Raw genomic sequence first — 17426 nt, forward strand, 5'->3', positions numbered from 1 at the left:
CTGGCCCGCAAAAGGATTTGTCTGATTTTTAACGATGGGAAGAAAATACTCGTATTAAAAGTTACTGAACCACTTTTAGCAGGAAATTTCATTCCGTCGTACTTGTCCATCCTGGATTATCGTAAACTGGTTTGATGGACTAATCGTTACTGGGGTTTTCAGAAGTTCTGATAATTTTGGGACACTTTCTTGACTCTTTCTTACAGTAATTGAACTGTATGTATCGAGAAGTGGACTCTATGCCTTACTTTTTGGACAGGGTCATTTAAAATACAATAAAGTCTCGATCCAATGATTTTTTTTTTCACCAGCAAAATGTTGTGGGTCTATGTATATGGTGACAATGTAAAAATGATGCAATTTTTTATCTCCTAAAACTTAGACCAGATTTTATTTATCTGCAGAATCGATGTCTACAACATCTTTTAATAGTAAAATTACATCGATCTTAGTTGAGATAACTTCTTTTTTACTTGTTTTTCATAACCGCCCGTAACAGCTTTTCAGAGTCATTGCAAGCCGCACGCACAACTTCGTTGAAAGATTATGGATTGGAGCTGAATCCTGTTGGAAGGAAAAACTGCCTTGTCCCATAAGTATTTTAGCGCAAGGCTTTAAATGGCTTTTGATAAGGAAAAACAATGGCAATTCCCCTTTAGTCGATATAGCTCCCCAAATCAACTCAGGTGTACCTCCAGACATGCTCCATAAAAACGATAATTTTGCTTGTTCAAAGCTACCTACATAGCAATAATTTTTTTATCCAAAAAAATAATGATGTGACCAGCATGTGCTTTCAGCAGCATCTGAGATCTGACTACGCTGACTACATAGGAATTACAAATATTTAACCATGCTTGGATGATATTCAGCCGTACCGGCGAACTCGTTCAACGAGAAACATTCGTCGCTCTTGAGTGGACTGAGTTGTATCACTAGGTTGGCCAGTATAAAATCTATACGGTTTTCTAATTTTTGATCCAGAAGGCTATGAAATGAGTGAAAATGAGCGTCACGGCGAACGTTCCCAGGAACGAACGAGTTCGCCGGTATGGCTGATTATCAGGCAATACCATTGAATTCGATGGAGTATGATCCGATTTTTCTTGATGAAACCATGTTGCTCGTCTTGGATGTGTGTGTATGACTCGGTGGATTCCTCTGAGCATTTTTCGATGCCACCACTTGCTTGTACAATTTATTTCACTAATTCTATATGAGTAATATTATCTTATAGATACTTACGTCCTTCTAAAACCTGTGTCAGGGTAAGAGGTGGGACTTGTCATCATCATCTTTTTGTATAGTTTGAGGAATAGTATATCCTTTCTTTTGGTTGTGCTTCATATTTTGATGAAAATTTGGAGCGTTATCATCAAGTAAACCATGTTTCACCTTCATTTTCATTCGGATATTCATGGTCCAGCATATGTGAAGTAAAGTGGAACCATGAAAAACGAGTTTAATCCGTTTAATCCAATTAATAGCTAATATTTGTGATGATATTTGTAGTTCACTATTTCTCTTTCACATGATTATTGATTTAATTGAAAACGTGGCCGAATTTTGAATGTCTATCTTTTATATTTCACAAAATTGAATCCTTGTATTTGTACACCTGATTTGCTTGTAGAGCCCCAGTTTTGCCAGGCGTATGTGAACGATTACGGACAGAAAAGGAATTAATTTACCAATTTTAAATGATATTTTATCGGATTGTGCCTAGGTAGAGTTTGTTGCTATGCTGCTACACATTTGTTGGTAGACTTTTTTCAGCACAATTTATAACAAGTGGTTAATATTCTTTAGCGCGATTTATATTTTCAACGATTAAGATAATTTCATTGCCATCTACTCTACTGCACTCCTGAATATACCACATACTTGTTCATCATTTCTCCTGGCAATAGTTGTATATCAAACAAATATTAATATCGAAACTCTAATTTGCAAGTTATAACTACGAGCAGATATAAGTACTCTACAACAGTGTTCTCCAACCTGTAGTCCGTGGCGCGAACAGATGTGGTCCGCAAAAGATTTGTTTCTTTTTTTTAAGGAATGCTTATTACTACACATGTCTTCAAATTATTTTCCTAAAACCAAGATTACATTTTCAACAGGCATGTCTAGAACAATATTTAACTTTTTTTATCAAAACCATTTAAACATAGACTATTAAGAATAGCGACTTAATATATATGAGCCTCAGCAAATTTATTTCAAACACAAGTAGTCCGTGATTCTAAAATGGTTGGAGATCACTGCTTTACAAACCCCTTTTTTGTGCAAGTAAAATTTCGCGTAACGAGCAGCAAAATTTTGATTATTAGTACAGGGTAATCGTATGGTTTGGCATGGTATAAGGTAACGGTCGGCAGAATTTCGACCGCAAGAGCTAGCTTATACAAAAACGTTCGTAGAGCTCCACGTCAAGAGCCAAATTGTTAAACTATGAGCAAAAATGTGTGGAAGTTCTTTGAACTATATGAACGGTTAAGAGCCGCCATCTCGATATCAAAGAGCCGCCATCTCGATATCAAAGAGCCGCCTGCGGCTCGTCAGCCGTACTTAGCTGATCGCAGGTATAAGACATTGTAATGTTGTAGGCATGAAACATAGAGGAGAAAAAGAGAATGATGGTGCGACGGATTTGATGTTTACACTAGATTCTTCCGTGGCGATAGGCCGTAGAAATGTCGTGTGGTAGAGAGCTGTTTTAGCATTGTTTTGGCTCTTGAATCTATTGTTTTACATTATATTATATGGAACTTTACATTTCGGCTATAGAGTTTTGCGAGTACCGAGTCACTGGAACGAATTAAAATTGACTTGAACGTTTGCATTCATGGTTCAAGGTTTCAATACTAAATCCAAAAACCATGAAAAATATGGAATTCCATTTCAGATGCATTCTCATTATTGGCGTTTGTCATTTTCCGCTGCAAGAAACCTTTCTTTCCATATCTAACGAGAAACGGAGACGCTCCGGCAACGATTTTATATATATACTTTTATTTGATTTATATTTTCGACAATCCTTGAAACGCGGGCGGGCTAAATATGTTGCAATCAAGGCGCGAACCAACAGGTATGATGATAAAGAGATAAAGGATAAAGCAGCAGACACGCTGCTGCTGCTCTCCATATGTATGTGCTCAGAGCTGTTTCACTTGGGTGCGCGAGCTCCGGATGGTGCTAAGCGATGAGAAATCTATGGCCATAGGTGCTGTAGCACTTGCTGTCTCTGAGACCTGTGGGCAGTGTTTTTTGTTTTTTTAAATGTTTTTCATGTTGAGATTTACCCCGGTATGGCTATGTGATGTTGTTTCCTGGACTGTTCTTGAGTGCGAGTTTGGTCGTAGGTCGTAGTGTTACGAGGGCAGTCGCTTGTGCCTCTGGGTTTTGTTATGGAAAGCAAACATAAAAAAAAAACTGTGAACTTTAGGACGAAACAATGCATTTGCTGATGAACAAGCACATACGCGCGCGAGAATCGGAACGACCGCATTAAGGTTCTACACAGTTTAAATTTTCACTTTTACTTTCCTGCCAGGCGGCACTATGCAAAAATTATTGTCTTAGAGTTTCCCAATTGTGTTGCGTAAAATTTTGCTCGACAGTTTAATATTTGCGTTTGTCTGTGTGTGTATGTTATTAAATTTGGCCCTACCGTGTCTCATACACACGCACGGTTCGTTCGTTAAGACACTTGGCTAACTCTGCTTAACCCCGCAACGGACAACTGCTAGCGACCCTTCCGCTTGTAAGCACCAGTGAACTCGACTAAAACGAGGAAAACGTGTGCGTGTACGAGAAACCACCCCCTAAAACACCGAAACGCAACGCCGCAAAGCGTGAACATAATTTTCTTTATCATACTTTTTCAATTAGTTCCAGTAATGGCTCGTGCCAACGTCAGATGTGTTTATGCGCTCATCATTGCAATCTGGGAGTGTGCTACACTATTTTAAGTTTCGAATAAGTTTTTGCGCTCCATTTTAGATTAAACTTATTAGCATCACAAATTGTATTTTTTTCTTTTGTTTTGAATAATATTCTCTATTTTTTCGCTGCGTCCGGTTGTACCGGAAGCGAAATGTAATGTAAGGGAATTGGAAACACAGAACATTAAATGTTCTTACTTCCTTAACGTTTCAACAATCCAAAACACATCGTACACATTACCGACTAACAATGCTGTGCTTATTATTTTTTTGTTTTTCTAATACCTGTGTGTGTAGTGTCGATAGAGCAAACATTCCAACAAAGCTTAAACGTTATTGTTTCAACTTGGTGCGAATCAGAAGATATAACTTAGTGTTCCATGCTAAACTGGTTACACTTTGTGGGGCTGGCATTACAAACACAAACGTGCAAGGGTCACAGGATTTTTTTAAAATGAAAGAACGTTTCGTGAGGACACAAGAACGCCGTACGAACAGGCTACAAGAAAATTACATTAAAAAGCAAGAGCAAATCGAGGAGTTTTTGTTGTTTCGTGTAGGATCATTTCTTTATCGCTGCGTGATATCCGTTTTGCCTGGGTGCTGGTGTTGCATCCACTGTTCGCTCTATCACCTACGGCTGTAGAGGTGTACCTTTTGTTTGCATCACATCCCAGTGCCGTTATTTTTCTTGAAGAAATTGCAATTAAATTGCTTCGTCTACACATAAGCGGTCTCCATTTTACTGCCTACTCGCTTGATCGATCTCTGCTCAATCGCTGCCGGCACGATATGTTTGCCCAATTCTTCCGCGATGCTGCTTAGCGACCAATGTGTGGCTGTGTGTGTGATGTGTGCCGGTCCTGCACGATCGCTCTCCTCGCTCTCCTTCTCCTACCTACTAAATATTGTGATCTGCTTCCTTCCCGCCTTCTCGCAACCCGCATCGAGTCTGCCCACGCTTGGCGCTCGCGCTCATCCAGCTTACTTGTACTTCTGCAGGAACTTCTCGTGGAAGGACTTGAACAGGCCGAGCATTTCCTTCAGCTTTTCCGGCTGGGGCAGGATGGTGGTGCGGAAATGGTAGGTACCGGGGCGCTGCCCGAAGCCGGAACCGGGCACGATGCAGATACCTGTTGTGGAGGAGGTTGTCAAAAGGTCGCGCGTTAGTAGGCGCGAATGCGAATGCGCGAGCAGTGCTTACCTGTCTCCTCGAGCAGCTGGAATGCGTAGAATGTGTCCGCCGGCTTGCCGTCCTTCTTGGCCGCCTCGAGCGCCTTCGCCGGCAGCCGGATCTGCGGGAACGCGTACATCGCCCCCTGCACCGGGTTGCACGAGAAGCCCTCGATCGAGTTGAACGTGCGCGCGACCAGCTCGGCCCGCTCGCGCAGCGACTCCAGCACGGACGCCTTCTCCTTCTCGAACTGCTCGTAGGACGGTTCGCCCTTGCGCGGCGGATGGACCACACAGTCCAGCACGGCCTGGCCGGCCGTGGTCGGGCAGAGCTGGGCGGAAATGCACTTCAGCAGCATCGTGCGCACGTCCGGGCAGAGGTTGACGATCTCGGCGTACCCGCCCCGGATGCCGCATTCGCCCATGTACCCCTTCGAGCAGGACATGAAGCTGCACAGCTCCATCTTGCTGTACGGTTCGCCCATCTCCATCATCACCTTCTTGAACGAGTGGAACTGCGAGCCGCTCTCGTACACGTTGTCCTGGTACACCTCGTCCGCGAACAGCACCAACCGCTCGCGCTGCGCAAACTTGATGATGTCCTCGATGTTCGACCGGGACAGCACCTGGCCGGTCGGGTTGCCCGGGTTGATCACGACGAGGATGCGCGGTGCCGACGTCTTGCGCGCCTCCTTCAGCGACCGCTCCAGCTCGGCAATGTCCAGGCCCCACTTGTTCGCCTCGTCCAGGTAGTAGCCGATCTGCTCCATGTCGAACTCGGCGATCGTCGCGGAGTACAGCGGGTACTGCGGGATCGGTATCATCACGCCCGGCTTCTTGCCGTCGATCGGGCAGCGCAGCAGTGCCATCAGCACCTTGATGCCGCCGGACGCACCGGCGGACAGGATGATGTTTTGCCAGTCGGCCGGGATGCCGCCGTCGCGCCGCTGAATGTACTCGGCCGCATGCCGCCGGATCACCTCGATGCCGGCCGAGTCCGAGTACGAGCCGACCGAGCCGCCCTTGCAGCCGTCGAGGATGGCGCGGGCGCGCTGCTTCGCGTCCGCCGGGATCGACGGGTCGTTAAACAGCGGCGGGTACGACACGAGCCCCAGCACCTGAGCACAGGGAAAACAGGGAGGACAAATTAATAGGCAGGCAGCACACGGCAAGGGAACTGTCCGATAAGACGCTCTCTATTGACGCTAACGGCTGGGTGATAGTGAAGCTGTGATAAGAGGATGTCTCATGGCGCTTCTGTTACTGGCTTTGGGTAATTTACAACATGTCATTGTATGTGATAGTGTTTATCGTTGAATGTCTTGTCGGGAAGGCGCTGCTCGCTGCTGTCGCCATCGGCCATCGGCAGCAAACCTCAGTGATACGGGCACATGTCTTATCGCAGAAGAAATAGATTTGAGCTGGTATGGTGTTTCCCCCCTTGGGTCTAAAAATATCGGCTGCTGGACAGATAGATGCAACAGCAGGGAACATCTTTCGTATCATGCAAAGCAGCATTTTTCAACAAAGAAGCACTTTTGGGGAAATACATCTTTGGTCATTTGCAGTTCTGCAAAATGTCACTTTCAATGTCATAAAAAACCAAATTGAAACAAAATCCACGTTAGCGTCACTCAATTGTGATAATGTGATACTTAAAACAATTGGTGTGACTAATGCATGCTTCGTGACATTTTTGAGACCAACGCTTGATCAGTCTCTATGCCATGACTTTTTTTTATTGTGATCAGTTCTGCAAAATGTCACTGACACAGTCATGACAAATTCCGGCTGAAACAAAATCATGTCAGCGTCACGAGCTCTACTATGATGATCAGAGGTGAAAATCCAACAGTTGGTGCGATCATCATATGCTTGGTGACATTTTGTGCAAACATCTCTTGGCCAGTCACTTGGTCGCGACATTTTCTGTCGGTGATAATCACGATAGTCATGGGAGATAGTGGTGCTTGCGAGTGGTTCCAAGAAACAATATGAGCAAGGTTTCTCGTTCTGTTTGACCCGACAGACCATCAAACCAGACAAAGCGAGAGAGCATGCTCATTTTGCTGCTTCGAACCACATGCCAAGTATATTCCAAGAATATCATGATTATCGCCGACAGAAAATGTCGTGACCAAGTGAGTGATTAAGAGGTGCTAAACAAATTGTCACCAAGAATGTGATTGATCCACTAACTGTTTGAGTCTCACTTCTGATCATCTCAGTTGTGTACGCGGTTGATTTGAGCTTCGTTTCAGCCATGAGTGTTGGTGACTGAAACAGTGGCATTTGGCAGCAAAGTTCACAGCCAGAAAAAGTCATGATTATGCTTGCGCCGGCATTCAGCTAAGCTTGTGAGTCAGAGTATCGCGGTTGACTCAAGCATTCGTATGTCGCGTTCGGCATGTCATGATGCACTTTCAATGAGTATCAGCAATGAGCATCAAGCTACCACGGATATGTTCATTGTTTTCGTTGGTGAACATCTCGTGATGCTCATGACATTTTGCAGCACTGGTCATTTGCTTGTTGCATGTACACGTTTGCTTCCGAGAATCTCATGACGCACTGATTGACAAATGTGTGGTTGGAATGGGTACAATTGTAATTAAAAATCATCAACATCAAGACCCCAAAACCCCGAATGGGAAGGAAATATGTTGACGACGGAAAGAAGATCAAAAAAAAAACGAACAATTAAATGACGCCAATAGGAATCAACCACCTGCAGTATCACGCCAAACACCCTTTGCTGTATAAATAGTATGTTTGCAGCAGGGTTGCAAAAATTGCAAAACAAAAAAAAATCAAAACAAAACAAAAACAAACATCCGATGGAAGCAAGGCATTTGCTCCCCGCTGAACTGTGAATTTTCGAGATCTGTCGAGCGCGCGCACATTAAAAGAGCACACGCGTGCCGGGAATGTGTATATATTCACGCAATTCTTTGTACAACATCGTGCGTGGTGTGGTGATGTTTGCTCACAAAAATTGTGCTTGAGACAAAAGTTCACCGCCGGAGACGCAACAATGCTGCTAGTTCGGTTTGTTTGTCCGCTTATTTAGCAAGAGTGCACGCGCGACAGAAACGGGGACTGGCATCGATTTGTTGTGTGCGCTTATAAGCCGTCACTGTTAGGTATCAAGTGACCGACAATGAGATCGTAGCCGGCCGGTGTGAAAAAGAACGGTTTATTAGTCACACGACATCACCAAACACCACACAAAGGCTTAGTGGGTCTTTGTGTGTGATATAACAGGACGTTTAATTACTTGTCGCGAAACTACGACATATCGGGTGGGGCGTATGTTTGTAAATAATACATTTTTTAATATAAACTTCTCTCTCTTTGCGTCATTGTCATTATGGGAGGAGCAGAAAGAACAAAGAAAGCAAGAACAGTTGAAGTTTATTCTTCATAAGCAAATGACAAAAGTCGTCCTTGCTGCTGCTGCTACCATAGTACAACAACAGTCCTGGTTGGGAATTGAAAGACTTCTGGGATCTACAAAGAGCCGACGCGTAACCCATGAGGCCATCCAAGCGCTCTAGCTAGTGCACAGCCATAGAGCTATTTAAAGAATGCATCGACGGACAATAATAAAATTGTAGCCCAACAGCGTTCAGGTCAATCACTCCAATCAGTGCAAAAGGATACCCTTAATATGAAGTTTAGAGTAAACAAAAAAAAAAGCAAACACAAAACATTCTCACAAGAGAGCATCATGGCTGTTGCCTCGGTTGCGCAATCATGTGCAAATACGTGATACGGTTCCCACTATGGCACTTTGGGTGTGTTGTGGGGGGTAGGGAATAAGTGTGACATTGACGCTCCGTAGCCATTTCACCGCCGTCCTCCTCCGCAAGTGCGCCGTGAATCGATCGCAAACATTGGAGCGTGAGTCTGTCAATTCTAACCAACTCGGCGCTCTGACACCATAAATTGATTGAAGGTGCCGTTCGGCGGCGGTCTATCACGCAGATGCTGCTGCTGATGGCAACAGCCAATATAAAAAAGGTTTATCATTTTGCTTTCTGTTAGCAGTTTGTTTGTTTTTTTTTTTGCCTCTCTTCGTTTCATTCTGCGAATACCAATTAAACCGTATGCGGCCGCAGAATGTATTGTCCCAATTGTTGCTAATCAAAAGCGTTTAGACACACACATGCACACCCAAACATAAATATATGCCCCATTAGTTTGCTTTTTTTGTTTGGGTGTTTTGCAAACGTATCATGCTAGGTTTGTTGGCAGGCACAAAGTTTGAAAAGAACCATCGGCATAGCGACGGGGCGATTTTTGAAGCACGACACGCGCCTGATGGTGTCATAATATGCTAATTTGACCACAAACTGGTTCTAACGCCATCACCAGAAAGCCGGGCGCGTTATATGGTTTGAAACTTCTCTTTTTTAATGTTTTTCTGCAAAACCCCATGGAGAGCGACGTTTTTGCGCCGCTTGTAAACCGGTTGTGTTTTATAATCTTTTGCCTAATGCCACATTTTCCAGCGTGTGCAAGCAATAGCGAACCACGGGCAGAAAAACTTCATCGTTCATTAGATGGAGTGTAGCTGATGTTTTCCAGCGATTTATTGTTTACATCGGCTGACGCGGGCTGGAGAACGACGCCTCGATGAAGCGCACTCTGCACAGCAGGAAGTAATCAATTTCTAGCTACAAGAGCAAAACTAGCGCCAGAGAGATATAGTGAGCGAAAGAGAACGAGAGTCACCGCTACACACCGGAAGCGCTGCTCGAGAGCCCTTTCCTTCGGAAAAGGGCGGCGTTATGTAACGCCGCGCGGCTCGTTAATATCAACAAACCAAGCCGGCACGCATTTCGCAACCGCCGCCCGCGCGCCGTGTGCTCCTTAATTTCGCTCGCTGGCTTACCTTTCGCTGGTGGCGGCGTATGCATATTTAATCTCCTTTGCGCGTGCCTACTTGCATCCCCCATTACCCACTGTTTGGAAACTGCCACGCCAGTATTGGCACGCGATAAGGTTCGATTTCGCACAAAACGGCGCTTGCCCTGTTCTGTTCGATAATGTTGGGCGCGCGTACCCATTGCAGCGTGGACACTCCGCCTCGTCCTCCCTGGATAGGGAACACCATCGCCACAAACTACACACTACACACTTACCTGTCGAATGAAGGTAATCGGCGGCTGGCCCATCGCATGGCAATCGCCAATGTTGGCGCGGATCACTTCCTTGAAGGGTTTTTTCGCACCCTGTTTCGGTGGGGTCAGCGAGCGGCAGAGGCAATGGGTCGTCGTCCAGTGGAATGCCGGAGCAAGTGGGAGAGCAAAACAAAAAATGCGTACCGCAAGGTGAGTAAATATTTACGCCGCAACGTCGTCGTCGTCGTCGTCGTCTACGTACCTCCTCCAGCTCCTTCTCGATGACACCGGCACGGATGACCAGCGGGCCGCGGACCGCGTACTCCATGCTTTTGATTGCCGGGTTGATGTTGTCGACGGACACGCATCGCTGCTGCTGCTGTACGCACGCCATCGTGAGGAACGTGCGGCTCTGCTGCTGGTTGATTGGCGACTCTGCTGCTACTGCTGCTGCTGGACCGTGCTGCTGCTGCTCTGGCACTGGGGCGGCCGCTAGTCGTACGTGCACACTGCCCGGGCGCAATAGCAGGCCTCGAGAGCTTACGGCGGCACTCCGCTGGCAGAGCGTTAGCATATGACTGAGCGCCATGGTTGCGGTGTGTATGTGTGTGCGCGCGCGTTAGCTTCACCTAGCCCTCCCTTTAGTTACACCTCCCCGTTCGCGGTCACACCGATAGACAGTCACAAACACAAACACACACGTACGAACGGTTCGCGGTCTCTCGATTCCTTCCGGAAAGGCTGCCGCGAGAGCGGTACACTGCTGCGAATCAGCGCTGATGTAAAGCCACCCCTCGCCTTCAAGGGTTTGCCCTCTGCCAAACACTGATAACTTTTCTCGCTCAAACTCTCTCTGTCTGTTCGGCTCTCTCGCAGGCGTGGGTTCTGGTCCCGCGTCGTATCTCGCCGCGTGTGCACAACCAGCTGCCGCCAGATGGGAATGTGTATATGGGGGGGATATGTAGCACATATTGGACCGGTTCGGAGTCGCGAAATGGTTCATGTTTAGAAAAAAAGAGAGCAGAAAAAACATTGATTTTTTTTTAATACGGATTATAACGGTCTGTGTGTGTGCGGAGTAATAAAAGCGACGGAATTAAGAGGCCCTCTCGTATCGTAAAAAAGTAACACACACACACATACAATCAGGCCCACATAGAACGGCGGTACACCACCGCTTAATGTAGTGCACAAAACACTATGGGCGGTTCTCATCGGAAAATCATAAATTCTTGCATGTTTAAGTTATGATTTATTTATAATTATGAAAATTATTACATTCAAAGAGGAATATTCAAAATACGAGTCTTAAAAAAAGAATAAATGTATAATAAGCTCATGCTTTAATAATCCGGCTTAATCTATTCTTATACTCTCGATTGCTCTTTAAAATATGCTTGTTATAAATTCTCCTAGGGAAAATAAATTGAAACGAACAGTCGAAATAGCAGTAGGCGTCAAATTGCCTGACAAACTGCCGGAGATGTTTTGAAAATACTCTCACAAAAATGGGAACTGCAGCAAAAAGATAAAACATTTCCGAATAGATAAATGAAATAATCTTTTCTTACAGTGTTTTACAGGGGTTCTCATACTTGTCGGACACTTCCTTGACTCTTTCTTCTTAGAAATGAACTACATCTATTGGAAATTGGGCTCAATGGTACACTTTTGGACAGGCTCCTTGGAAATTCTTATTGGATTTGTCCAATAAGGGTGCTATTGAGTCCAATTCCAACTACATTAAGTTCATTTCGCGTATGAAAGAGACAATAAAGTGTCCCACAGCCATAACTCCTGGAAAACCCTGTATATCATTCCATTGATTATTCTCTTTTTTTCATGTTGGTCCATCACATTTGGTTTTATCGACATTTACATGGTTTTCTCTGATTAATCTTAAAATATACCAGTACTTAATTTTTCATCGCAGAAAACTGCACACTGCCAAAATATCGCTTTCGATATTCATTTCCCGCTAGGTTTTTGATGTCGAGAACTGACTGGCTAGAATCGACTTTAGAATCAAATGACACGTTGACGCTTACATGCACTACTTTGACACATTTCTATGACAACCTCGAAACCGCTATTAAAGGCGGTTTAAGTTTGGATAGTTTATTTTCAAAGAAAACCGTTATTCCTTAACAAAAATTAAGTTCGACGTCGAGACATCTCGATTGCAATAATAGAATAAGCCAAAATGTACATAAAATAAATAAGTCGGGGATTTTCCAATTGCAATGCAGAAGTAATTTGTAAGAGGAAGTAGAGAGATGGATGGATATTATTAACATTCCATTACTGGAGTTTAAGAGAGCAATATTAGTATATTATTGTACAGAATCAATAAAAAAAAAACAACCGCACTCAAAACTTCAACTTCACATCAACCGAAAAGCTACAACCAACACTTTCATACATACTCGATTATTTGTGACATTTATTTTAACATCCTCATGCATTCTATCCCACATTTATGGCAAATCTTTCAACTGGATTACTTGAAATTTCCTCCAGAAATACTTTGCACTATTTTTTTAGACTTGCGTCTACTAGTTGTGGTACACTTTGATTTGATAAACGTGAACGTACTAGTTCTTTCATTAAGATGAACTGAACTTGAATCGCGATTCACTTTGTTCATTTCAGTTGAAGAAAATATGGTAAATTGTTTCATTTAGCAAGAAGAACATAATTAGTATATTACATCTCTAAAATTATTAAGGCAGCCGAGGATGATCTTTATTATGATTGGTAGGACGTTCTTTTCATGAACGTCCTGGAATTACGGTTCACGTTCATATTTGTATTGAAAAATATGAAAGACCTAGCGTACCAGGACGTTCTTCATTTCAACGGGTAGGACGGGTAGGACGGGTGGTTTTTAATACCCACAATTAGCATATTTTTGGATCGTGGATCAAATCTGTTTACGCCATTGACAACACATTGGAGCCACTGGCCTGTCGGACAGTAGCACCGGTCTGGTTCAATTCTCCATATCTGACACGTCTTCCCATAACAACAGAAAACCCCACATTAAGCTTATTATAACGAACATCTAACACCGTCTGGAAGAAAAGCATGTTTAGCGAAAAAAGGGCGCTAATTGCAGTGCCAAACATACATGTGTGAAATGGTTTCTGTTTTTTTTGTCCTTAACCAGCATCAAAAGCATCGCCATCCCAAAAGAATTTATTTATTTTCTTACTCATTTTACATGTTTCTTACAACAGCAAGTTTCAATGGAGGGCTTTCCATCCTGCAAAGCTACACCGTATCATTGCTGTGGGACGTCCACGAGAAGGATGAAAAACAAGCATTACACTCACTCGCGTTATCTGCGTGCGCACCCGCTTCAAACCCCCGTTCAAACCGTTTATGATTGATTTAATCAATTCAAGTGGGGGCTCAGGGCGGAACACTGTGTCTTAAGGCGAGATAAGGCGTGGTGCGAGTTGAGAGCAAATACCGCACACGCCTTTCTAGGCCACACGACTCCTCCCCCGACCGGAACCAGCGTAAAAACGGTAACATTCCGGATCGGCGGTGCAAATCTGCTAGCATCGGCAGGCAAAACCTCGAGCGCCAACATTTTGCAAAAACAATGTCAAACGAAGGTGGCGTGGACGTTGCCGTACGCGCGCTGGAAACTGGATGAATTCAAAATAAAGCGCTACACAGCTTCCTGCGGGCGGGCAGCGTTATCACCGTCCCACCGGGCGATAAGCATCATTCGCCCGGTACAATGTTCACCGCACTGCACACATTCACGGCGTTATGCAAGAACTATCTCCCGAGTGTGTGTGTGTGCGGTATTGTGTCCCTAAGGTTAGAGTACCAACCCACGGGCAGCCCTTTCTAGGGCAGGCTCAGAAACAAAACGTTGAAGTTTGGTTCACCACGTCAACAGGCCGTCAAAACCGATCTCGCCAAGGAGCCAAGGACTGTCCGCCGCCTGTGCTCTTATTATCAATCTCGACCGGCTCATGCCATTTTGTAGTGCAATATTTCTGTACGCTGGTCAGCGCGAGATAAGAAGGTATGTGTGTCCCTCCCACGGTCGTGCTTCTAGTGTGTTTCGTCTCTAATCGGTAAATTATCAAGCTCGCAAACAATCATCGTCTTAGATATTCCAAATAAATGGTGCACAATTGCACGCAGAGGCTACGATTTGGATAGTAATACAAGAATACATGAAACGGATGTTGTTCTGGTGCGGTGGTCTTAGCTTCCTAAACGTGTTGTTGACGCGCTCTGCCGGCGTGTTGTTTGTACATCTAAATTTTGGGTTGCGTGAAAATTAGCACTTCTTAGCGGGTACATCGCAGACCAATCTTCCGTAGATCGCCACACAGCAAACATGCGTAGTTGTGACAGACGCGATCAGCTGGCTGGCGATCGCGAACCGGAGACCGGCTGCTTTGGCGCTCGGTGCCGCTGGTTTTGCTGTCGAGCGCGAATAATTCCCGCGACGCGCTTACCATCTGGGCGGGCGGGCCGTCACTCACCGGGCCATGATCGGGCCCATCGGTTGAGGTACTATTTTTAGCACTGTCCCTTGCACGCGCGTGCTCGCGTGTGTTTGCTGTAGGACACGGCTAGCTCCAATGCTCCGCACCGCTGCGCCAAACCGTTCCAAGCCGTTCCAAGCAGGCGCAGCGGGACAGGATCGAACGGACAGGGGCTTATCCGCCTCAAAAAGCGTATCCACCCACCCACCCGTTAAGGTGCGATACACGATTTACGGGCTAAAATTAAACAAAAAGCCATATCATCTAAAATAAAAGATATTATTTTAGACGCGATCGAAGATGGCAGCGTGTGACAGATTGTGTACACATTGTGTGTGTCCTTCGATTTGATGTTGGTTCGGTGGGATGGTCCTCCCTATCGGCCACTTTGGCAACCGTGCCCTTCAACATGCATGCATTTGGCGATGACCGAACACTGCCTGCAATCCCCCCGTGTGTGTGTGCAGTTCTCACCCACAAATTGCATTCACGGCAATGACACGGTTGTTATGCAATGGTTGCAGCTCTAGTCGCCGCCCTGTGAGATCGCAACGATTTGCCTATACCGGAGGAGGAGGAGGAAGCGGGGGATTGCAACCCTTTTTCATTGTAGGGATACAAGTTCGTGTTACACAAGAAGCGCTTTTGCTTTGCCGTGCAAGTGCCAAAAGTGCAAAAACGGAGACCTAAAATTGAAATTAAAATTTGGTAATAAGCGGTAATGAATAGGCGCTGCGGTGAAGCTTCTTAAGGACATGATCAATCCGGCTGCCTGGGCTCCAGGACTGCTGTCGGTTGCTTATGTTGCCCTCATTCCAATCTTGGCCAGCAGCAGTTTAGCACATTTTGCAAGTGAAGCAAGTTTGGGAGGGATTTTGATGATCACTTTGCGTGACCCTAGCTATTGTGCCAGGGGAATGGGGAGGAAAGATGCGGATGTGTAGATTATTTTACCAATCGCGTTTAGTATGTCAGAACAAAAATTGCAACAGCATTAGCATACATTCACACGAGGAAGGAGCCATTCTTCCACGGAGATGAATTGGAAGATGAATGCAACTTCTCCAAGAATAACACACACACCACACAAACCTGTTTATAGTTACAGCTGCTGTTTTTGTTACTCCTTTTTTGGTAACAACCGGCACTGGAGTGAGTTGAAGCGAGTTTTGAAGCGTTGACACCTTGACCACCACACCACCAGCGAGGAAGTACGCACACTTGGGCTAATCTCGCGAGTCTCAAACCAACTGAAGCATCATCAGCAGCAGCGCTACGAAAATTCGTACGTTCGCAGTAGCTACACGCAGCAGCAACAACAACAACAACAAATAAGAAAAGAAACCTTCAGCACACGGGACAACGCGCCAGTGGTCTTGCCTCGCGCTCACTCGTGCCCTTTCTGCGGCACGTGCGCGAACGAGACCGTACACGTTTGTTTACAAAAGTAGCTGCCTTCGAAGTGGGTCGTTTGACGTTTAGCTGCGATGAAACAACAAAACAAAAAAAAAACAGTAGAAGCGAGAAAGAGAAACAGCTAGAGTGCGCAACATGGGCAACACGGGCGAAAAGGCCTTTTGCGCGTGTGTTTACAGGCAGCCCTGACGCTACAAGCGCAAGTCTGGGCTTGTTTGTCGGGTTTCAGAATGACAGTTAGCATTTACTTGGCTGCTATTTTTTTGTTTTAATTTTGTTAACCTGAGACAACAACAAAAATAAATTAAAAGGACACTTGTCTTCAAACAGTAGAATTAAAATTCTCCAGATAAAATAAAGAACGATTTAAATGAAATCTATTTGATTTATGTTGGATTCAGATTTTTTAGCCCAGTTTGACAGTTGATGGTACGAAAGTTAATTTTGGAGACGTTTCTTTGATTTGCTGGCGCCACAAACACTGTTACACTCAGTTTCAACTTCAAAGCTTTAACCTTTAACTCTAAGACCGGCTACCCGGGTATTATCTCCATTTTCAAGCTGAAATAACTTTTTATTGAAGAATGATAACTACTTCGTTTTTTTACGTATCGTTAGGAAATTTGAATCTTATAAAGGACATATGATAAACTTTGTTTTTAATTTCTACTTATTTTATTTTTAATATTTTATTTTGATACACCTTATCTCTACAATCAGCCCAAATAGCCAGGTCGTACTTTATAGCTGATTTAGGGCTGTTTAACGAAAAATCGTTCCGATGTCGTACTTTGTGGCTGATTAAGAGATAGACGGTACTTTGCGGAACTATGGAGCTTTTTAACAGGCACATGGTACTCTTTGGAACTTTGCGGCTGATTAGCACTATGTGTAGGGTTCAAGGTGGAACTTGAAGGCTTGTTGAGAAAGGGTACTGAACTTGGTGGAACTTTATAGCTTTTTAATCCATGACATCGGTACAAGGTGGCTCTTGTCAAAGTGTCAAAGACGGACGCCGGCAATAATCTCATTGCTGCTGCACAAGTTAGATTCGTTAATTGAAGAATGAATATTGAGTGAAGTGATTGTGAATTATCAGTAAATTGTGTAAAATTTTGTGTAATTTATCAATACAAAAGATTTACAAATATACATATCTGTTTAAACGAAACAAATCTTGTTGTTTATTTCATCGATGACGCTTGCTTGAAATTAAACACAAAGAAAAATAATCCCTGGCATCGTGG

The 17426-nt window shown here is 44.5% G+C and overlaps 1 protein-coding gene across 1 annotated transcript; it reads right to left on the reverse strand.

The window, feature by feature from the left end:
• Positions 1-2993: 2993 nt before the first annotated feature.
• On the reverse strand, positions 2994-16131 carry LOC121588637 (alanine aminotransferase 1). The gene is made up of 5 exons (XM_041906791.1): positions 15856-16131; positions 10509-11170; positions 10268-10357; positions 5152-6238; positions 2994-5080 (listed from the first exon to the last, which is right to left on the reverse strand). The coding sequence occupies exons 2-5, from the start codon at positions 10833-10835 to the stop codon at positions 4932-4934; spliced, it is 1653 nt and encodes a 550-aa protein (XP_041762725.1). The 5' UTR covers positions 10836-11170; positions 15856-16131; the 3' UTR covers positions 2994-4931.
• Between the last annotated feature and the right edge of the window lie 1295 nt (positions 16132-17426).

The sequence above is a fragment of the Anopheles merus genome, chromosome X, assembly GCF_017562075.2.
Source record: "Anopheles merus strain MAF chromosome X, AmerM5.1, whole genome shotgun sequence".
In the NCBI taxonomy this organism is placed as follows: Eukaryota; Metazoa; Arthropoda; class Insecta; order Diptera; family Culicidae; genus Anopheles; species Anopheles merus.

Excerpts from the sequence above, each read along its gene's own strand:
- LOC121588637 (XM_041906791.1), bottom strand. The coding sequence starts at position 10,835 with ATGGCGCTCAGTCATATGCTAACGCTCTGCCAGCGGAGTGCCGCCGTA. Across the intron at positions 10,358-10,508 it reads TCGAGAAGGAGCTGGAGGAG|GGTGCGAAAAAACCCTTCAA; the intron begins GTACGTAGACGA and ends CCACCGAAACAG. Across the intron at positions 6,239-10,267 it reads CGATTACCTTCATTCGACAG|GTGCTGGGGCTCGTGTCGTA; the intron begins GTAAGTGTGTAG and ends CCCTGTGCTCAG.